The following is a 22,925-nucleotide window of genomic DNA, read 5'->3' as shown; positions in this document are numbered from 1 at the left end:
GGCGGGGTCTGGTACAGAGCTCTGCGGGGGGGGCAGGTTTGCAGAAACAGGCCCGTGCAGGACTCTGAGTGCCTGCGTTTGAACTCATCCTCTCTGGATCATTAAAGTTTGAACCAGATTTTAATGAGTTTCTCCACAGAGATGAACTGAGCCGCTGGCATTCATGAGGCCAGTGAAGTTCTGTTGTCGCATCCGTCACCGTTTCTCCTCCAGTCGTGTTTGTAATCGCACAGGAACATTTTCCCTGAGATGAAGGATGAGAGGTCGGAGGACATTACTCTGCAGACAGTCCAATCCCAGCTGGGAGACACACGGAGAGGATCCTGTAATGAGAATATTTGTTTCATGTTATCTCCCGAGATGCAGCGAGTATCTCTCCTTTCAAAGTGAGCCGACGCACACGAATGGAGCACAAACATTATTACTTCCACTGAACGGGTTATGTTTTCACCTCTGTCCGTTTCCACCAAACCTGGTGGAGATATGGAAGTGGGCCAGTAAAGGACCCATTAAAATGTGGCATAGATCTGAACAGTAAGATATGATTACTTCCAGTTTCACAGAAACGCTGAAGGGATCTGTGGGTGTGATCGGGTTGGGCTGAGAATTCCTCTACATGTTCACTCTGGATTAATTGCAGGTCACGCTCAGATCACCCGAAGCTCTCCTGCAGATGGAGATCCAGTTTAAGAGGGACACTGTCGAGGCATCGGAACAGAAACGTTTCTTCTTCTGACAAATCTCCCAGTGGGAAACTCCTGCTTCAAAGCTGTGAATCCGAGCTGTTCATCGGAACAAAGATCAATGCACGTCTCCTCCGGGACGGACGTCTCCAGGGGACAGACAGGAGTTGTGGTAATTGGAGGAAATCGTCTGTGAGACGTCATTCCTGTGACGGTTTTTAATTTCCTAATCCCGTGTGTCATAAGGTGGTTTTCTCATCATGCTCACCTGCTTCTGTTAAACCTGGAGGCTTCGGAGGGTTTGGAAAATATTGGACCGAATTCTCCGGAACAAACTGGAGGCTTTGACGGAGAACACGAGCGTGTCTGGGGGACTCGTGAGATAAGGGCTCAGGACCTGAAGTGAAAACAACTTCTTCATTCACAATTCGAGCACATTTACAAAAATCGACTTAAGCGTAAGCCGAGGAAGAAATGAGAAAATAAAGAGCCACAGAGGAAAGAGAGAGGGAGGGTATTCTTTGAGCCTGAGGATGAGAGGATGTTTGAAGAGGAAGAGATGAGGAAGATAGCGGGCAAACAAATGTGGAGGATTTAGTTTCAGTCCTGATGGTGAATGTCTTTAAGGAGGGAGGAGGAAATGTTGAAGCTATTTTCATCCAGTCAATTTATAACTTTCTTTAGATTCATTGACATTAGAAACAACTGATGACTCTCGGGATCGTTACATCAGACGACTCCAGGGTTCATGTTAACCTCGAAAGATAAAGTTGAAGTGGGAATACAAAACTAAGATCTTTAATTTCTCGAAAATCTACTTCCGAATGGAGCAAACGACCAAAGATCAAACCAGACATGAATCCACTCTGAGCCTCGCTCTTTGATTCCGTCTGTTCATTTGAAAGACGGGAGGTGCGAGCCGTCCGGAGAGACGCCTGACTGGAAAGTGAACTCCCATCGCAGCGAGATGCAACAAATACAGATGGAGAAGACAGAAATTAGGCGCAGGAGTGAAACAGTGGATGAACTGACGCCCAGATTGTGTTTGTTCTGACAGAGCGTGCAGGTAATAGAGCAGAAGAAGAAGAATGTGCAGTTGTGGAGCCGACAGTGTGGATTACACGCAGGATTAATTTGACATGTTCAACTGTGAACACGTATTTGTTCCCTCCTGCTGATAATCAAAGAGCATTCATTTCATTAGGGCAATATACAGATACATACAATAGTATCACTCTTCTCCTCCTCCTCCCTCCTGCTGCTTCGGTCTATAATCCCATCTGTTTAACTTCTGCACCTCCCCCTCCGCCTTGCCCTGTCCTCCCTCGTGCTCAGCTCCACTCCTCCTCCTCCTCCACTATTAGCCTGATCAGTTTTCTCTCCTCCTCGTACTCGGTTTTTCTCGCACATTTCTTCTTCATTTTCCATCTTCCCTCCTTTCTCTCTCTCCTTTGAAGTTCTTTTGAGGGAAAAGGAGGAGGAGAGGAAGGACAGAGAGAAGAAGTAATACTAGAATTAACTACCTGCTGTTTCATGAGGTCACAGCGTTGACCTTTGACATCCGACCATGAAAATCGTATCAGTTCATCAAAAACATAATGCCTCTGTCAGCAGCGCAATAGGAAAAAAACTACGACGCACAAATCTAAAGAGATATAAAAGGAAGAGGAGATGAAGAGGGAGGGATGGAAGCAGGAGGACACGGAGGAGTGAAAATAAGGAGATTGGGAGAAAGTTCCCAAAATCCAAACTGATCTTTTTATTGCTGCGGGAAGTTAAATCTTAAATCCTTGAAAGTAAACACACAGAAACACGATGGCGGCTGAATCAGCAGGTTTCTTATCGAGCTAATGAGACCGAAAGAGAGAAAAAACGAGAAAAGGTCTAATTGTGTTAAGTGAAGCAGAATCGTTTTCCGATAACTGCTGCTTCATGTGGAAACTAAGGAGCAGAAACGACTCACACGGGGTCAGAGAGGTCGAGCTGGACAAAGACAAACAATAATCCAAACATTTAGAACTTAAGACTCCATCAGAAACACTTCAGAGGGAATTTAAGATTTTTCTCAACCTTTCATGCAGCTCTGTGGTGCAGGACTAGTCAGGTAAGTTTCGATGATATTACTGGGGAAAATATATTAGCATGCTGATTGAGGATTGTTCATCTGTTCATCTAGCCTATTTCCATTCATTTATCCATCAATTGTAAAATATGTTTACAGACGATTCCAATTGTTTGGCTAACTATTTATATCTCTGGCATTGCATCAGTGTTTTTTTACAAACTTTTTTCTCATCTTATTCTACAGAACAATGCCACGTGCACTATCTCATGTGTGGAGACATTTCACCCCATCCAATGTAGAAGGAAAGGCTGTGTACATTTGCAAATACTGTGCAAAGACCTTTGTTAAGAATGACACAACGATGCAGAAGCATATAGTCAAGTGCCCAAAGTTTCCTCAGGGCTCAAATCAGCCTATGACAAAACAAAATATTTATATTTATGTCTGTATATGACAAGGTAAATACAGTTAGTATAAATTACCCACAACATTTCCAGTTTATTCCCGTTAATTCCTGCATATTCCCGTTAATTCCCATGGAAAGTTTCCAACTTTGAATATTACCGGAATTGTGCAACCCTATTCATAACATAATGAGAAAAGGCAAGTTATAAGTGCAGAAGCAGTGTTTAAGGACAATAAAAAAAGTTATGGATGATTCAACAGAAAGGCCAGCATGTTGGAGAGAAAGAGCGAGAGACTCTAAACTTAGAAGTCTGAACCACACAAGTTGTGAAAGTGTTCGAGACCTTCAACGATATGAGAAAAGAATCCCCCCCCCCCCCTGCAGTCAAGGTAACTTTTGTGTTTGTTTGTGACCTTGTGGGAATATTTTTTACCACCCTGAAATTACAACACTGCAAGAATTCTGCCTGAGCCCAGCATACACACGCACAGACACACACAGACACCCACACACACTGTTTAAAGAGCAGTACAAATTTCCATCAGCAACCAAAATGTAACAGCACTTTGATGTCCCTGAAACATCACATGGCGAAAACAGCAACAAGACGCTGAATACACCTGAAAACCCTTTTCTCAACCTATCTCTCTCTCTCACACACACACACACACACACACACTGCGCCAACAACAGGGCTGATTACAACAAAAGGTGTTGAGTTGTGAGCGCTGACAGGAGAGAAGCTGAGGTGGTGAACAGGGATTATAAACCTGAGTCAGAGCGATCACAAAAAAAAGACGAACTGCAGAAGAGAGGGATGAGGGACGAATTCAAAAGAGAACAAGAACTAAAAACTAAATCACAACCAGCCGGGTTTCAAACTGAGGACATGTGAGGAGAGAAGCTAGAGGTAAAACTGACTGACTGATATAAAACACGACTTCTATAGTTAAAAGAGACAGAACTCAAAAAGGAAAGAAGTCGGAAAAACAGCAGGTGTGTTCTAAACATACATCTATGAGAAAATGACTCGACTTCTCACTTTATAAACGTCAGTAAACATTTTCCTAAGGAGTTAATGTCTCAATCTCTGGTTTCAAATATTCTTCAATACAGCTGATGTTCATTCAGTAAATGATGGCAAACGACACAGTGGCTGTAAATATATCAACAGTTAATGTTTTATTGCAGGACACTGAACACACAACACTTCACTTATTCTCATTTCCACGGAGACACTTTTACAGAAATTCCAGAAAACGTCGGAACATGAGTAAGAAGCAGTAAAACATTGAAAAGAAAAATCAGGCTACGATCCGAAGAACCTGAATTGATAAAAACAAGAACGTCAGCTGCTCAGCCTGAACTTAGAGAATCATTTGTCCTTGTTCTGCATCGGGTTTGATCCGAGTTAAAACTGATCAATAAAAGTTCAAGAGTGAAAACAAATTTGTTTAACTTCCACCCTCGTCTCTTTGTGTCTCCAATGAATTTTAAATTAATGTTAAAAGAACTTTGAACATGAAGTGTCTCTGCTCTGTTTCTAGTGTCTCATTCTACAAAAAGAAACCAACCACCTGGTTCATGTCTTCCTCAGCAGCTCTCACATCAATTGGAAAATATTAATATCTATTCTTGTTTGTTTAAATGAGGTGATATAGAAAATTTATAAAAATACATATTCATCTTTAGTTTTAGAATTTGAATGTTTATAATTAATAGTGTACATTTTAAATAAATTCTCGGATTATGTATAAAATGGATGAATATGTTGGTCAGGTGTAAGAAAAAATGAAAAGAATACGTGTTACTAGTAGGATTAGCACATATTAAACTGATGCTTTATCTCATTAGCGCAGAGTGACAATCAGTCTGTAAACTGGTCAGAAGAAGAAGATCCAACTCTGTCGTTGCCACTCGAACTGGATTCATGAACCTGAAATGTCAATTTTATTCTCAAAATGCTAAATGATATTTAAATACTCGTCCTCAAATTTTTTTCCCCTCGTGCCCGAACCTCATACTCCTCCGTAAAGAATCCCATTATTTTCAAATGTTTATGAATGTGGATGAATTTGAGATCTGTGTTCCTGCTGATGCATTGTGGGACGACCGAGCCGGCAGAGAGGAGGGGGAGGAGGCTGACATTTACCAGAGGTTGATAGAAGTCGTTTACGTCTGTTGGATTTGTATGTTTTCGTGGGATCTAAACAGTGTCAGAGATTGAGCGACTCATCACAGACTAAACATTATCCCTCGCTCCCGACAGGCGGCTCTGGGCAAGATAGGTTTTTTTAAAACAGAGGCAGAAATAACAAACAGACGAAGGACGTGAACGCGTCTCCGAACATTAGAAGGTGTGGAGCGGCCGCTCTGAACGTCAGCCAGACTGAAACACAGCCTCAGGACATGTTTGGTGGTGTAGACATAAAAAAAAAAGAGAGTCCTGCCTTTTCTCCTCGCTCCTCTGCTGGAGAAAACAGCCGACGCTCAGACTGGGAAAAACTTCCTGCAACAACATGACGCAGATTTATATCATCACACGAAAACAGGTGAAATACACGATCAATAAGTGTATATAAAACATCAGTGACTGTATATAAAGATAAACAATACTTTCATAATATACTAAAATCGAAAGGAAACAAGTTGAAATGTGATTATGTACATTATATGAACCTTCCGATCTTCGCGTGTCTCACCGTCAGTAAAAAGGCGACGGGGAGTTGATGAAGAACCTCTGGGTCTGGGAGGCAGGGAAGGGTGGAGGTGGGGTAGAGAAGGGTGGGGGTGGGGTAGAGAAGGGTGGGGGTGGGGGAGAGAAGGGTGGGGGTGGAGCAGAGGGAGAAAGGCAGGAGGTGAAGGCCCTGCGGTCGTCGGTCAGAAACCCCTGAATGGTGGCAGAGGGGGGCCGGGCGGGGGGGGGGGAGGTGCTGCTCCGAGAATCACTGGAGGACTCGCTGTGGAAAGACAAATCTGGAAGAGAGGAAGACGAGGGTGAGACAGAGAAAAAGACTGAGGTTACAAAAAGTGATGGATAGAAAGAGGAGAAGAAGAAGCTGGTGCATCGAATCAAAGGTCACATGACTTTAAATGTTTATGGAAGCAGGTGAAGATGTAACATGAAGTAAATTGATAGCTTCACAAATATCTGAGTCTTTGACTCTAGCTCTTGAATCTGAGTCTTTCTCTTCACTTTAAGACAGAGAAGTGAGGGAGGGAAACAGTTTTATTTTGTAGGTTGAGTTCCATCACTCGATGATATTCAGTTCCCTGCGGCGCGGCGGGTGATAAAAAATGGATGCCGTGTTCGGCGTCTGATTAAAAGCGAGCACCAGGGGGCGGAGCTCCAGAGGCCCCGGCGCTCCCAGCGTCCTCATCACATCTCGTGTCCAAACACAAACTATTTTTCATTGGTTTGCTGTTTGGCCGGCGGCCGGCGTTTCACACCGCAGGGACACAAACCTGCTTCCTGCGAGACAATTAAGGAAACCACTTTAGCTCAGCCTCATATTAATCATGTTTCTTGGGTCTCTGAGATGACCCACTTTCACTCCTGTTCCGAGGTTCTTATTTCCTCTTCACACTCGTGTGATGACTTTTCAGAGTCCCACTCTAAAATGCACGGATGGTGAATTAACGCTGCACTTAAGCGCCGTCCCCAGGAGAAGCAGGTTCTTAACAATAATTCAGTCGGATGATACTTAGGACGAAAAAGCTGAGAAAAGACTCGACAGCTGTGGGTTAGAGGAAATGCATGATGGGTAATGACAGTGTATATGGTAGCAGGATTCTGTCTGCGGCCTGACAATGGGGGGCGATACAATCTCCTCTCAAACTCAAAACAAAAATGTCTGCATATAACCCCGACTCACTGCCGCAAAACAGAAGCTCAGAGGAACTGCAGGCTTTCCAGGAAATTCAAAATTATGGAAATCCCTGAGTGGGATGGAGTCACCGAGGAGCCGCCGGGATCTAACAGCCACGCCGGGAAATCTCTGCTTCTGTCTTGCTCCTCTGCCAAGTCTCAGCTGGTTAAAACTTTATTCTGTCCCATATTTTTTCTCTTCCCGTCATCAAATATTAAAACCTTTTTAATCTCGGCTCATGTAACCACAGCGGCTGCGACGTCGGGTTTGAGCGCAAACACAGTGACGTGCTGCAGGTGTGAGGAGGAGAAACCTGAGTGTTTTTCACGGTTTTACACAATTCCAGGAGAAATCGTCTGAAGATCTACACCGTCCTCTTCATCACCTCCTCTACAGAAGGAGGCCGAATGATTGTTCTTGTTCTGAAAGGATGATTTCTTACTAAAGTCCTCAGGCAGAAAGATGTAAAACCTTTTGTCCCCGTTCATTCAATATGTAACTTTGGCCACTTTCATATAAATTAAGAGACTAAATTAATTTGCTTAAATATCTGCAAACACTCTGAAATCACTGTGGGTGTTTGCTTTGCTGTCGTCTGTTCTTCACATTGTAGCTTTTAACAATCGTCAGGCTCTAGGAACATATGAGACATGAACTGTCCATCAGAAGTGTGTGTGTGTGTGTGTGTGTGTGTGTGTGTGTGTGTGTGTGTGTGTGTTGAAAAGTACCCAGGCTCCTCAGTGTGGTCTGTGCAGCTATTTCTTTGGCGTCGTCCAGCAGCACACACAGCTTGTCAGGGATGTAGCTGCTTTGTGTAGCTTGGATCACAACCTGCACACACACACACGTAATCTACTGTTTACTTGCTTCACATCTTAAATGACTGTTCTTTACTTTTAATTCCTGCTGAGAAAGTGAAGCGAAAATGAGAAACATGACGGTGAGTGAAGCTGAAACAAATGAATCTAAACACTGACACACAGTGAGGCCTCCTGACACTGGAATATCCAACCTGGTGCTTTAGTGCACACATACATCTGTGTGTCACCACCCGCTCCACACGAGGAGCAGGGTTGTACCTTGTAGATCAGCAGCAGCTGGCCATCCTTCCCCGGGGTGGAGTACAGGTGGTACTCGGGCTGCGACCAGCAGTTGCTGTGGCAGAAGATGTCCAGGAGGCTGACGGCAGAGCTGATCTGACTCTGCTTCAGCGACAGCAGGCTGGTGGGGGAGAGGGGGGCGCCGGGAAAGACCGGGAACACACACCTGTCCAGGTCACCTGAAAACACAACCACACAATGAGATCACGACAAACAAACACAGGATTCATTTCAGCGCTCGTTGGGTTTGACACGATGAGGAACAGAAGGTTTGAAGATGCAGGAACCGGCCTCAGGTCAAACTACTGATGCATCTTATGTCATCCATCTTTACTTACAGTGTACGGTTGCTATGGTTACAAATAGTATCAACACTACTCCAGAGTTTTACAGACTTGTGGAGAGTCTCACCATCACTGATCATCTTTATACACAGTCATGGATCATCTATATACACAGTCCTCACTTCCCTCTGTCCATCTCTCAGTGAGCCCCTCCCTCCTTTTCCCCCCGGACTGACTCTCTCTCTCTCTTTCCCTCTCTCCCTCTCTCGTCGCTGAGGTGACATCTTCCCTCTCATAAACATTTCACAGTCCATTTGCACAGAGTTAACTCTGAAACTTTTCTCATTTTCTGAAATGTCTGCGGGCATCAGGAAACGGGCAGCACTGCTCCAACGGCAGATCTTTATCACAGCTGTGTCAATACAGTGATGAGGAGTCGGGCTTCGTGCTGAGAACTCACAGGGTTTAATGAAACAGGAGGATTCCACAGGCAGGAAAACACGCAGATCGAAGGTTGAATTCATTCTGGCCTGAATTTTTTTCGTTCTCAAAGGCTGAAACTTTATTTTAATTAAAGTTTAAAAGTTTGGTCAGTTTTGGCAAGTGTCAGTAAAGTTAAACTGGAAACTAATTAATTAGAAAGTTTTGGTCCATGGGACTAAATGTCTCCTGGGTTATTTGTCTTATTATCATGAAACTAGTTGACTGATGTTTCTATGCAGATGATTTGATGCAATTTAAATTTAGATGACTCGGCTGCTGGAAAAGTGAGAAAAGAGTCTTCATCCACACTGACCTCTCTGATGTGATTCTCTTTGGCAACATTATGAGTGAAAATTTACATGAATTACTCATAGCCCCCCCGTCCTCACCTCCTGCTGTTCCTGGGTATGAGGGATTCACCAGCTGAGGCGGCACGGACGCACGTCTTGGTGGAGAACACACATAATCCAGGTCTAGGTTCACCCCCCCACCGCTCCTGTTCAGCGCCACGTTTCCTTCCTTTGCTCCTCCTCCTCTTGCATTGTTCTCCAGGTCCCCTTGGCTGCAGAAGCCATTGCTGGCCCCTTGCCTGTTTCTCATCCCCACTGGTTTGGACAGCCTCACCTCCACAGTGGCACCATCGATCTTGGCCCCGTTCATTGAGCTCAGTGCGGCCATGGTGTCTTCGCGGTGGCGGTAGTGCACGAAGGCCTGATTACCGAACTTCCTGACAAACGCCACGGAGCCCGGTTTGAAGCTAGAGAACTCGTGAAAGAGCGTCTCTTCGGTCGTGCCGAGCATCAGGTTACGAACCTGCAGCAGAGAAACAAGAGCACGATCATCCACTAAATCCTCCGTTTTAAAATCAGGAAATGTGTTTACGGTTTCGCTGCTATCATGGCAGCAGGTCTACAGGTTTTCTTTACACCAGAGATATGTGAACATGACGGACCAGAGGACAGCGTCTGTGTATCAGTGATGCAATAAAATGATCGAAGCACATCAAGACTGAACTAACGCTGAAGAGTGCGATCGTTTAGGTGTCTCAAAGTTGAGATTATTTCATCATCCAGCAGATTGACACACAAACACACACACACACACACTTTGGGCCTCCCACACACAGTTGTGAGCTGCTCTCAGGTTAGTATCGGTTGGCCTCGGTCTTGCAGAGTAAAAGGCTTCACACTAATTGATTCCCTGGAGGCTGAATAGCTCCACTGAGTCGTCTCCTGCTGTTTCACCTCTGATGTGAACAAGGCTGCTGAATATTTCACAGGCTTCTTCTGAAAACATCGACCTCTGGCTGCAGGAGCCGAGAACACGAGCAGAGGGCCCGACGTTTTATCTCAGAAGATCTCTAACAGACTCAAAGTTTTTACACTCTCTGGTGAGGTGGATTTTCTAAAAGGTATAAATTCTCTTGTCTCGTTATTTTATGACCAATGAAGAAAGATGAGCGTTGCCCAGATTTTACGTGCACATGTTCATAAAATATATGAAATAACTTTTAAACATTTAACGAAAGAGACCAGATTAATAAAATATACTCCGGCCACTAGTTGTCACAGGCATAATAAAATCTCCACACACACTCACACACACACACGTGTACGTACATAGAGGACTTTATAGCGCTGCATCACCTCGTCGGCCACGTCCTTCTCAGGATCGGCCCAGTTCACATGGATGTTGTTACCCCAAAGCTTATAGGTTCCTGTTAAACACAAAGACAGGGCGGGGCAGAACATTTTAGTCGTGACGTCATCAAAATATTACAAAAGAAGAAGAAGAAGAAGAAGAGGAAAAAACTCTGATGTCTGAACTTCATCTAAACAATATAAAGATGTCTGTGATTTATCTTCACAAAGTTTGATTGCTCCATGAGTGAGAACACTGATGTTTAAAGATGCTGTATTCCCATTGACTGCACTAGGTAACATGATGACAAAGTTCAAAACATTTTCAAAACTTCTGGTATTGACATAAAATACTGAAATTGTTCACGCTGCATTTACAAAGTGACTTCAGACTGTCCTCCACAAATGTCCCGGCCAGATTTCGTGTGTAGAAGGACAAGAAGAAGAAGGAGGAAGATGATGAAGATAATATTTATTTATTTTTCTTCCTCTCTTTTTGAAATAGCTCTCTTCCTCTGAATTGTAGGGAGGATTTATCACAGCTGGTTTTAACTTAGTGTGGTGGTCTGCCACCCTCTGCTGGACACAGAGAGGAGCTGCACGAGAGACTGTGTGTGTGTAATTATAATATTAGGGCTGGGCAAGTTAACTCGTTTTAATCGAGTTAACTCAAGTGATGAGTTAACTCGATTAATTATTTTATCTCGCATTAACTCAGGTTTGATTATTTATTGTTTTATTGTGAAAGTCAGGCTTTTATTTTGTGAAAGTCTCTTGCTGACTGCTGCAGAACAGGAAAAAAGAAAATAATTGGCGGATAAACAATCGAGTTAACTCATCACTTGAGTTAACTCGATTAAAACGAGTTAACTTGCCCAGCCCTAAATAATATTAATATTAATACTGACCAGACCGCAGCTTCCTTCGGGCGATGGCTGCTGCTTTGTGAGATTCAAACTCAACAAAGGCAAACCCTCTGTTTCTATTCTCCTCAGTGGAACTGGGATACACAATGACGTCCACCACACCTTCCATCACCTGAAACCAACACACACACACACAGAGTTACACCGTGTGCTGAACAGAGAACTTGAAGTTATGAGAGATGGTCCCAAAAGGCCCAAAAATATATATATTTCGCAACAGAAATTCAAATAATTGTGTCGGAGGTGGAAGCCACAGAAGGAGCATGTTTCTGTAGCGTGTCCTCCTCGTGTTTACCTCCTTCATCTCTTCCATGATCTCTTCCCTCTTCTTCTCTTTGGGGATGGAGCCGATGAAGAGGCGGCAGTTGTTCAGACTCACGCACACGCCGATGAACTTTCCCGGCTTGATCTCGTAGTTGTCCAGCGTCTGGATGGCCCTCTGCGCTGATTCTCTGCACCACAACCAACATTCACCAACACTTAACGATCACAGTCAATTGAGACCCTGAAACACTCCCTGACTTTTCAAAATAAAAGCAGCAGATATAAAGTCAGGGTTCCCACGTTTGCCTTGAAAAAAAATTCCATGCTACCTCCTGATTTTCAAGGGGCCCTTATTAAGTGATGATCTATAGGCCCCTGAAGCTTTCCGACCCCATCCGCGCCCCCCTCCCCTAAATGTGGTGAATAACACGGTTTTAGGAAAAGTCAATGAGTGAAATACATATGGGGATCAACATAGTTCTAGTATTTTAAAAAGCAAGGTAAAAATGACCTTAACAATTCTAGTGTAAGCTGCTAGCTAGCAAGATTGCACTGATTACTAACTAACGTTGATAAACCCAGGTTTACCACACAGTTAAAACACAGCTAATTAAATTTGAGGATAAACTTGCAGAAGAAGTTTCACTGTAGATGTCAAGGCTCCCCTGTTGGCTGGGAAATGCATGTATTTGACCCTTCTATTGAGATCGCGAGTAACGTTTCTAGGTTATTATTCCCGAAGTCCACCAATCCGAAACTATATTTTTAAAGTCCACATCACCAGGTTGCCTGCATCAAATTCCAACATCCAATATACCAGATAGGATGCCAAGAGCATGCTCTACAACATGGGATCATCCATTTCTATCTACAGTAAAAGGGTTTTTATAAACTCATATTAATTCTGTGCTCAATAGTTTCATTTTATTACTATTTTACACATCATCCAATAAAATTTTCCAGGACAACTGTTTCAATTTCCATGTAAGTGTTCACTTTTGCTCAGTTTCCATGACTTTTCCAAACCTGGAAAATTAAAAAATAAATTCCATGTTTTCCATGGTTTCCAGGTACCGTGGGAACCCTGAAAGTAGTTTCCCGCCGATTCTTTGTCAACATCATTATTTATCGGATATACAACAGAATCCTGTTTGCGTAGCGTGATATTGAGTCCTCTCTTTGTCACCTGTTGGCAAACATGACGAAGGCGTAGCCGCGGTTCTGGCCGTTGAACTCCAGCATGAGCCTGAGCTCGTAGACCTGGCCCACGCTCTCAAACAGAGGCAGCAGCTGGACCTCGTACACGTCCCTGGGAAGCTTCCCCACAAACACCTCGCAGCCACGCGGGGGGGGCGGCCCCTCCCAACCTGTACAGACACACACACACAGTCGAAGCTGAGCACCTTCTGTCTTTAACAGGAGGATTTACAGAGACAGGCTTCGTACACATTTTGACCAATGGATTTCCATGACTTTTCCATGACTTTTCAACAGTGGTGTATAAAGTACTTGAAAGCCATACTTGAGTAAAAGTACAGATATCTTACCTGAAAGTGACTTCGGTAAAAGTAAAAGTCACCCGTCAGAAAATGACTTGAGTAAAAGTCTTAAAGTAGCTCATATTAAAAGTACTTAAGTATCAAAAGTATCTGGTGTTGAAATGTACTTAAGTATCAAAAGTAAAAGTACAACTACCAAAATTAAAAATGAAAAGTGCTTTTTATAGTAGGTCTATACAGAGACAAAACAACCCAACATGTTTCTCCTCAAGATTTATCTCAACTGACCAAAATTATAACAACAATATGCATATAATGTATATAATGTATAATTTTACAAATTTTGAACCCTAGATGAGAGAGAGAGAGAGAGAGATGCGCGCCAACCTATGCTGCTCAAGTAACGAGCCAGTTTGAGAATGTAAGAAGTAGAAAGTACACATATTTTTGTTCAAATGTAACGAGTAAAAGTAAAAAGTCGTCAGGAAAATAAATACTCAAGTAAAGTACAGATATGTGAAAAATCTACTTAAGTACAGTAACTACTTCCCACCACTGCTTTTCAACAACTTTAACCAAATTTCCATATCCAAACATTTTGTGAAATCTCAGTGTATACATGAGAACGTGACAAAATGTAGTATTTAAACTAGCAATGACAATTCCAAGGCAAACAGTATACCTTACGCATACGCTCTCATACGAGCTCAGTTAGTATGAGAGCGTATGCCTGCTTATATTTTGAGCGCATTTCTTTTAAAGCATATGAATCATTTAAAACTCAGCGTAAATGAACGACATGAAAATATGAAAATAACAAATTTCCATGACTTTTCCAAAACTTTTGGGATTTTAATTTTTTTCCAGGACTTTTCCAGGCCTGGAAATACACATTTTACAATTCCATGACTTTTCCAGGTTTTTCATGACCGTAGGAACCCTGCAGAGACATCTTTGTCGAGTACGTTTTTATTGAAGTTCATAGCTAATAACACAAACTTGGGAAGCAGATGTTAAACCATCATCCTCAGCAGTTCTTGACCAGAGCTCATGAGCTTCTTCACACACGTACCGAGTGGCGGACCGCCGAACTTCCTCTGGCCGTTCACCTGCATGATGGTGCAGCCGGTCTGCTTCATCAGAGAGAACAGCGCCATCTCCTTGGTGCACGACTGCCCCAGCTCTCCTTCGGGCTCTCCTTCCATGTCAGAATCTAGGTCTTTGTCTGTGCCTCCAAACATAACAAGAAACATTCTGAAGGGGAACTACTTCTTCAAGTTGAACAACAACTGGAAGCAAAACATTACAGTTGCTTTGTCTGAGTTTTTACTAGAAGTCAAATTACTATTTATTTTAAGTACAAATTAGCAGAGATAAATGATTATAGACTTTATATTGTCTGTAATAATACTAATGATGATTTCTGTCTGTATTGACAAAGTCCTTTGATGGTTTGATCCATAAAGTGTACAAAGATAAAAGGCATGAAAGCTCTTCAAAGCCTTTACAAGGGATTTAACATCTGCTTTAATTACACACACTTAACCAATTCAATTCAATTTAAAAAGTGAATCAAATTTCAGAGAATTTACCAACATGATAACTTCTATATGACCATTTATCATTATAAGCTAACTCACTGGCTAATTCCACAGGCAAACCAAGCTAATGTTAGCTCTGCTGTCTGATGCTGCTAAGCTAGGAGCGATTAGCATCATTAGCTACACGGAGCTTCACCTGCTAACCAGCAAGTGCAACAGTTCATTCGGGGCTAGCATTAGCACAAACTAGCACACATGCTACTATTAACTTGGCTAATGTTCGTTAGCCGCAGCTTTAGCTCCAACTTATCCGAGTAGTTTTATCGAAGTGAACTTTTAAAACTCACCTTTTCTGTCATTCGCCATTTTAGCACAAAACGTTTTTTCTTCTTCTTCTTCTTCTGCTTCTTCTTCGTCACTGAGTCTGATTGACGTGAGGAGGAGTGCCTCGATCAGCCAATCAGCGCGCAGCATCTACCTGCAGGCGGGACAACAGAGAGTTCCTCTAAAATAAAATAATTCAAAATAAAACTGAAGGAAGTAAAATTAATTTATAAAACAACGCACACTAATAAAACAGATAAAACATAATATAGAAGAACAATACGATAAAGGCAAATTCATTAATGTGAAAAATAAAAGGACTCAATACTAAAAACTTAATTTAATTATATAACAAAAATCAATTAAAGAAAGTCACAATATAAATATTTATCAGAGGCAAGTGGCTGGATGCACTACATGTCATTAACGCTGTCTCCTCCATGTTAGCAGATGGGACATGGACCAACCCAAATTATCATAGTAGACGTTCAAATGTTTCTCAAAGAATTTAGGTCGTTCTTATAACACTGATGTATATATTCAAGTGTTTTTATACATACATTCATACATTCACAATATGTATATATATATATATACATACACATCTTTATGTATACAAATAAAAACAGTGCAGACTGATGCTGTTGAGTCACAAACCTCAGAACAACAGAGACGTCAGGATTTAAATTATTGAGCAGCTTCAGTTGTTTAATTTCTCAACTCAATCTGTTTCACAACAACAGCTTTGTTTCAGAATACACACACACACACACACACACACACACACACACACACACACACACACACACAGACTATCTCTCTCCCTCTCTCTCGCTCTTTGTCTCGGTGAACAGTCTAATTCTTTCACTTAAATGTAACTGTGAAACTTCCTCAGTTAATCTGTGACATTAAAACTAATAATTAAATATAAAATGATATATTATTGAATAAAAAAAAATGTGTTGATTTACAGATATTTCCGAACATAAATGTCAACTCTCAATTAGACCAGGTTCCAACTTCTTATTTCATGTTGTCGACATTTTAGAATGAAAGGTTTTTACAGAAGGAATTTAAGCTTTAAATAAAGTAAATGTTCGGTCAGCAACAAACTGTCTCTGTGGTTTGCTTGAGGCTTGCTGCTCATGCTGTTACCATGCAATACCAACAGAGGGCAGCAGACACCAAAGACTTAATTTTCTCTATACCTGAAAACTCAAAAAGATCTGATGGGGGAATTTAACAGTTAACAATCTAGAACTCTTAAAATCACCGAAATCAAACACTCCCACAGGTTTAAGTTGTCTCCGTTTCTTTTATTTACATAAACACGGTATAAAGGGTTACAGCATTGTAAAAAAAATACATTTTGTACAGAAGATTGTGACTGTTAAAAACAATCCTGTCGACAAAGATATTTACAGATATTTACAGAAGAGCTTCAGGGACGGAAGGCAACAGTGTAGAGAAACGTATTATTATTACTGTTGTACTGTTGTGTACAGTCAAGATTTTGTGTTTTTCTAACTTGATTTCAAGTTTTTAATGTGGAAACACTAATGAGCCACAAACGCTGAATAAAGATCTCGAATTTGTCAAGAGCAAGACGGAGTTAAAGCTCCCCAAACAGAAAATTCATGATTTTCTTTCAAGATAACTTTTTCAGTCTTTCCAGGGTCAACAAATGTTTGTTATTTCATGTGTACAAAACTGAGAATGTCCAATATTTCATTTAAAACATGAAAATTTAAGGTGGAATTAATGAACTGAACCGCTGATTATTATAATTTTTGTTCTTGTCAATAAATCTCATGCTAAAACACAAACCAACATCAAGGTTTCCAACGAATAAGAATCAAAACCTCACGTGTAGATTAATCCACCGCTTCAACTAGTCCTCGACATCTCCCACTTCACTGAGGTGGACAAACACGTTGTTATTTTTTACAATATCAACAATACAGAAAAACACCAGACTGGTCCTTTAGGAGCTGAAACGAACAGGTCCCATAATAAACACTGGTGTCTGATTGGATGGCAGCATCAGTCAAACGACCTTGACTTGTTTCAGCTTTTGACAAAACAAACAAACCGGACTTGACTAATCTGACGGCCAATCAAGACCAAATATGAAAAATATTAAACATTTTCATAAAAAAAAAAAGGGAAAAAAAGGAAACTTAAATTGTCTTAAAGTTGATCTTTGGTCCGTTTAACGTCACAGTTTCAATTTGGGATATCCACAAAACTTAAAAACTTCATTAAAACACTTCAAACTATCAATGTTTTTCTATTTTGTCTTCTTTTATCTATCAGTCCAGTCCTGGTGGCTAATGCTGCTAATGTGAATTTCTAGTTTCTTCCTCTGCTGTTAATTCTTAGCAAATAGAGATTTAAAAAAAGTTCATGTGCAGCAGAAGCAAAGAGCTACGAGTGGATTTAGCTTCTGTCACTATCGAGTTATTCACGTGGAGGAGATCGTTCGCAGACGACTCCGTCCTCTCTGTCGGAGGATGGGCCTGTTTCCTTGGCGACCTGAAGTTTCTAACTGGCCATCCACAGGGTGAAGGGGATGACGAGGGTGGGCAGGGCCGTGCTGAGGGATATTCCCAAACACACCATGGACAGGAGGCCGAGCAGAGCCGTCAGGAGCACGTTACGCTGGGCCAGGATCCGCAGCTTCAGCCACTCACAGAACTGGAGAGAGGAGAAATAAAAGAAATATTATTAACTATCCATATTTTTTTATTTATCAAAGAAATAAAACTTGAACGTACTTTTTATAGATTAAAAAATCAAAATACACGTGATTAACTTTGACTGAGGAGACATGACTTCTGGTGAAGTAGCGAGAAAACAATTGAGCTGTTGTTGAGTGGACTGTGGGGCCCCTGAGGCCCCGAGGCCCCTGTTAAAGCTCCTGTTGGCCCCTGCCCCCTCCCGGTAATGATCCTGTAGAAGAAGCTGACGGCGGCATGTCGACAGGTCAAATGTTTACGTTCAAAATGACAGGAAGTGAAACTCGATCGGGGGAAAGTCTTTCTGCCGCACTTTAAAAAAAAAAAAAAGGCCTGAACGAAACCAGACGCTGAACAGAGGTGGAGCCGATTCAAATCAATAGGACTGAAACTTTTTATTTTATTATATTAAAAAGAATTCTGCAATGTGAATGAGAAAATAAAAAATCTGCGTGATGAGGTGACTTTTTCGAAAAACACGATGTTAAAGAAAATATATATCGTGCACTGAATGGAATTTATAAAAAAGTTTTTTCAACACACTCTGGTTTTCAAATCAAAATCAATCGCAGCTTTTTATAGGTGTTAAAAAAACCTTTGTTATCCTTCCAGTCTTTGAGGATCCTGGAAACTCCGATTCAGGACATGTCTTCTATAGAAACGTAATGATACATGAGAAACAGAAGCCCTCCTTCATCTTCATCATCATCGTGGCTGTCGTCAGCCTGCCGCCGCTGCAGCTCATTGGCTCCTGGCAGACGGCACCAGTCTGAATGCAGCTCTTGTTCTCTGGACTTTTCCGAACAGCGACGCACATTTTCCTCTCGTTTAAAAAAAAAACTGCCTCACAAACTCACACACCTCAAAGCTGAAGAGAGAAAGACGAAGACGAAGCTGGAGTTTCTGTTTTTTAACCTTTAACCTCTCAGATCGGATATTTTAGTTTCTACTTCATTAAAACATGTTGTTATAAAAAAACAACAACAATGATCCTGAGTTATTTTAGTTCATACGCAGTCGTTTAAGTCCAGTGGTTCTCAACTCGAGGGTTGAGGCCGTTCCAAGGGTCACCAGACACATGGGAGGGGTCGTCATCAGTGGAAATACTGGATTTTTACTTTTAATGGAAGAGTCTGTTCTAATAGAACCGTTACAACTGGGAACCTAACTCTCCAGAGCAGAACTACAACTGGAACCACAATACACCAGGACAGAACTACAACTGAGCACCTCAGAAGTGTAACAGAACACAATGGAACCAGCACAGAACCAGGACAGTAAAACAACCACATCAGAACCATGATGGAACCACAAGAGTTCACAAAACAACTGTTGAGGTGATGAAGTGAACTGATGAGACATGAGAAGGGATGAAGGTGATGATGGTGATGAAGGAGAAGAAGTAATGAAGGTGATGAGGGTGATGAAGGAGAAGAAGAGGCGAAGTGATGAAGGTGATGAAGTGTGAAGTGATGAGACATTAGAAGGGATGAAGGTGATGAGGGTGATGGAGGAGAAGAAGTGATGAAGGTGATGAGGGTGATGAAGGAGAAGAAGGGATGACGGTGATGAGGGTGATGGAGGAGAAGAAGTGATATAGGTAATGAAGTTAATAAAGTGATCAAGTAATTGATGAAGTGATGAAGGTGAAGAAGGTGAAGAAGGTGATGACGTGAAGTGATGAAGTGAAGTGATGGAGTGAAGTGCTGAAATTGATGAAGGTGAAGAAGGTGATGAAGTGAAGTGATGAAGCCGATGGAGTGAAGTGATGAAGTGAAGTGATGAAGTGAAGTGATGAAGCTGATGAAGGTGATGAAGGTGATTCAGGTGATGAAGGGGATGAAGATGATGAAGCTTATGAAGTGAAGTGATGAAGTGATGAAGCTGATGAAGGTGATTCAGGTGATGAAGGTGATGAAGGTGATGAAGCTTATGAAGTGAAGTGATGAAGTGATGAAGCTGATGAAGGTGATGAAGGTGATTGAGGTGATGAAGGTGATGAAGGTGATGAAGCTTATGAAGTGAAGTGATGAAGTGATGAAGGTGATGAAGGTGATGAAGGTGATCAAGGGAAGTGATGAAGGTGATGAAGCTTATGAAGTGAAGTGATGAAGTGATGAAGTGATGAAGGTGATGAAGATGATGAAGCTGATGAAGCTGATGAAGGTGATGAAGGTGATGAAGGTGATGAAGGTGATGAAAGTGATGAAGCTTATGAAGGTGATGAAGGTGATGAAGGTGATGAAGATGATGAAGCTGATGAAGTGGTGAAGGTGATAAAGTGAAGTGATGAAGCTGATGAAGTGGTGAAGGTGATAAAGTGAAGTGATGAAGGTGATGAAGGTGATGAAGCTGATGAAGGTGATGAAGGTGATGAAGGTGATGAAGGTGATGAAAGTGATGAAGGTGATGACGGTGATGAAGAAGCCACTCACCTGGTCAGTCTGCAGGCTCTGCGCGCTCCCGTAGCGGCAGTGCGTCACGAAGTGCTCGCAGTTGTTCCACAGGAGGCTGTAGGACACGGAGCCGAGCATCAGCTCCGCCCGGCGGGCCACCTCCTCCCCGGGCAGCGGGCCCCGGGGCAGCGGGCCCCGGAGCACCGCCCGGTCCATGGCGTTCAGCCGGATCACGGCCCCGTACGCGAAGTCCTCCACCGCGTCCACGCGCACGGACGCGCGCTTGGCGAGCACGCCGAGCAGCAGGCGCGTGTTCGTCACCATCTCCTGGACCTGCCGCCGCTCGGCCGTCAGCACCGGGAGGATGTCCGGGATCATGTGGGCCACCCGGTCCTCGCCCAGGTAGATGCCGAAGTGGGTGAAGAGGGTCCGGGGCACCTCCAGCAGGTCTCCCCGCTGGAACCGGTGCGGAGGAGCGGGCTGCGGAGGAGCCTCGTCCCGGTCACAGCGGCCGGGGAGCGGGGGGGGAGGCAGCCGGGAGGAGAGCCCGATGGGAGCCAGGAGGAAGAGTCTCTGCAGGAGGAAGGTGAGGGTGTCCAACATGTCTGCAGCGGGGAGGAAGAGCACACTGAGGACCAGAGGCTGTCCTGCTCCCAACTTCTCCTCCTCCTCCTCCTCCAACTTCTCCAACTTCTCCTCCTCCTCACACGTCCCTGCAGGAGGACGAGCCCCTGACGTCACACACACACACACACACACACACACACACACACACACACACACACACACACACACACACACACGCTCTTTGTAATGTTAAAAACCACAGGGCTCGTTCCTCTGCAGCACTTCACTGATGAAGATGAAGATGGTGAAGACACAGTGTTTACTTTGGGATTCTCCACATGAACTTTTTAATAAACTGAACCAGTAAAAAGAAAGAGTTTGTCTCCAACACTTCTCACTACTCTTAACTAGTTTAGTTAAGTTTATCTTGAGTTTCTGCAGAACTGGAGCAGGAGAACGTTCAGTGACGTTATGCTGGGGGGCGGGGGGGGGGGGGGGGGATTCCACTGTATCAATGACCAGTGGTGTATAAAGAACTTGAAAGCCATACTTGAGTAAAAGTACAGATATCTTACCTGAAAGTGACTTCGGTAAAAGTAGAAGTCACCCGTCAGAAAATGACTTGAGTAAAAGTCTTAGAGTAGCTCATATTAAAAGTACTTAAGTATCAAAAGAATCTGGTGTTGAAATGTACTTAAGTATCAAAAGTAAAAGTACAAGTACCAAAATTAAAAATGCAAAGTGCTTTTTATAGTAGGTCTATACAGACACAAAACAACCCAAGATGTTTCTCCTCAAGATGTATCTCAACTGACTGAAAAATTATTACAACAATATGAATATAATGTATAATTTTACAAATTTTGAACCCTAGATGAGAGAGAGAGAGAGAGCTGCGCCAAACCTCCGCTGCTCAAGTAACGAGCCAGTTTGAGACTTTAAGAAGTAGAAAGTACACATATTTTTGTTCAAATGTAACAAATAAAAGTAAAAAGTCGTCCGAAAAATAAATACTCAAGTAAAGTACAGATATGGGAAAAATCTACTTAAGTACAGTAATGAAGTATTTCTACTTCGTTACTTCCCACCACTGTCAATGACTCAAGAGCAGATGACTCGTTTCTGTGGTTACGGACCAACGACTGCGAATAAAGATGGACGACGTGTCTCCGCTTCCTCCAGGAAATGAAGCCAAAATACCTCAAAGACGAACGCTGCCATCTTGTGGTGACGATTTCATGAATATTTGTGTCTTTTTGAATTATCATCCATCTTTACTCGCAGTCGATGATCGAGGTTCAAGCGTCTTGAATGTCGCTTGAGGCCACAGCCCCCCCGAGCATGCTGGGTAATTCACCGAGGTCAGTTACTTATTCATCATTCTTCTGCTTTTCACCCTCTGAAGAGAAGGGGACTTTTGGGATTAAGGGAAGTTTATGGAAATACACACACACACACAGACTCCCACACACACACACACAGACACACACACTCCCTGCTGAGTGATGCTGAATGACTGGTTGGAGGAGATTTGGCAGCTGAATGTGTTGATGTGACCCCGACTGAGCTGCAGTGTAAAGGTGAATGGAGATGAGTGACGGCTGAGTGTGAGTGTGTGTGTGTTGTGTGTGTTGTGTGGATTACCCTGCATGGTGTTAATGCTCTCCAGCAGTGTGGGCAGGAGCTGTAAACCAGTATCATCATCATCATACTACCAAACAAAAACTGTATCAGTATCTGTTTCACATGTGACACCTCAGGTTTTTTCCCACGCTGGATTAAAATCTTTCAAAACTTTTTCTGCGTCTGCCTGTGCTTTACTCTAATTGGTTTGTCGACTTTAGCATTAGCTTAAGTTAATCACCAGGGAGATGGTTCATAGTTGATGTCTTCATGAACAATGCCGACGCTCAGTCTGGTGACAAATTAAAGATGAGTTCACAAGAGAAGACGCCTAAAGAGAAATAAGAGAAAAGAAAAGTGATGGATGATAAGTAATTTATCTCCTTTTGTCCGCCGTGACAGAGAGACAGACATAGAGCGAGAGACAGAGAGAGAGAGGGAGATAGAGAGAGGTTGTGATTGTGTTGTTTTACCTCTGTCAGTCCGCGCTGCACAAAGACAACGACATTCTGACAAA

General features: G+C 42.7%; 2 protein-coding genes across 2 annotated transcripts; both read right to left on the bottom strand.

Moving 5' to 3' along the window:
* Positions 1–5,858: 5,858 nt before the first annotated feature.
* rbm46 (RNA binding motif protein 46) lies at positions 5,859–14,385 on the bottom strand. The gene is made up of 9 exons (XM_061066654.1): positions 14,292–14,385; positions 12,907–13,087; positions 11,752–11,908; positions 11,439–11,568; positions 10,510–10,607; positions 9,280–9,703; positions 8,103–8,302; positions 7,752–7,854; positions 5,859–6,130 (listed from the first exon to the last, which is right to left on the bottom strand). The coding sequence occupies exons 1-9, from the start codon at positions 14,374–14,376 to the stop codon at positions 5,859–5,861; spliced, it is 1,650 nt and encodes a 549-aa protein (XP_060922637.1). The 5' UTR covers positions 14,377–14,385.
* Positions 14,386–16,379: 1,994 nt separating this feature from the next.
* LOC133028888 (lecithin retinol acyltransferase-like) lies at positions 16,380–20,885 on the bottom strand. Its single transcript, XM_061095922.1, has 2 exons — positions 20,258–20,885; positions 16,380–17,781 (listed from the first exon to the last, which is right to left on the bottom strand). The coding sequence occupies exons 1-2, from the start codon at positions 20,819–20,821 to the stop codon at positions 17,629–17,631; spliced, it is 717 nt and encodes a 238-aa protein (XP_060951905.1). The 5' UTR covers positions 20,822–20,885; the 3' UTR covers positions 16,380–17,628.
* Positions 20,886–22,925: the final 2,040 nt, after the last annotated feature.

The sequence above is a fragment of the Limanda limanda genome, chromosome 22 (assembly GCF_963576545.1).
Source record: "Limanda limanda chromosome 22, fLimLim1.1, whole genome shotgun sequence".
NCBI lineage: Eukaryota > Metazoa > Chordata > Actinopteri > Pleuronectiformes > Pleuronectidae > Limanda > Limanda limanda.
This window is presented reverse-complemented; position numbering and strand designations above follow the sequence as displayed.

Bases quoted from the DNA above. Each gene is read 5' to 3' on its own strand.
- rbm46 (XM_061066654.1), bottom strand. From the start codon at position 14,376: ATGGCGCTGTTCTCTCTGATGAAGCAGACCGGCTGCACCATCATGCAG. The intron at 11,909-12,906 runs GTGACAAAGAGA...GTTGTGGTGCAG, and splicing joins TTCGTCATGTTTGCCAACAG to AGAATCAGCGCAGAGGGCCA. The intron at 8,303-9,279 runs GTGAGGACGGGG...TTGTGTTTTCAG, and splicing joins ATACCCAGGAACAGCAGGAG to GTGACCTGGACAGGTGTGTG.
- LOC133028888 (XM_061095922.1), bottom strand. From the start codon at position 20,821: ATGTTGGACACCCTCACCTTCCTCCTGCAGAGACTCTTCCTCCTGGCT. The intron at 17,782-20,257 runs GTGAGTGGCTTC...TCCTCTCTCCAG, and splicing joins AGAGCCTGCAGACTGACCAG to TTCTGTGAGTGGCTGAAGCT.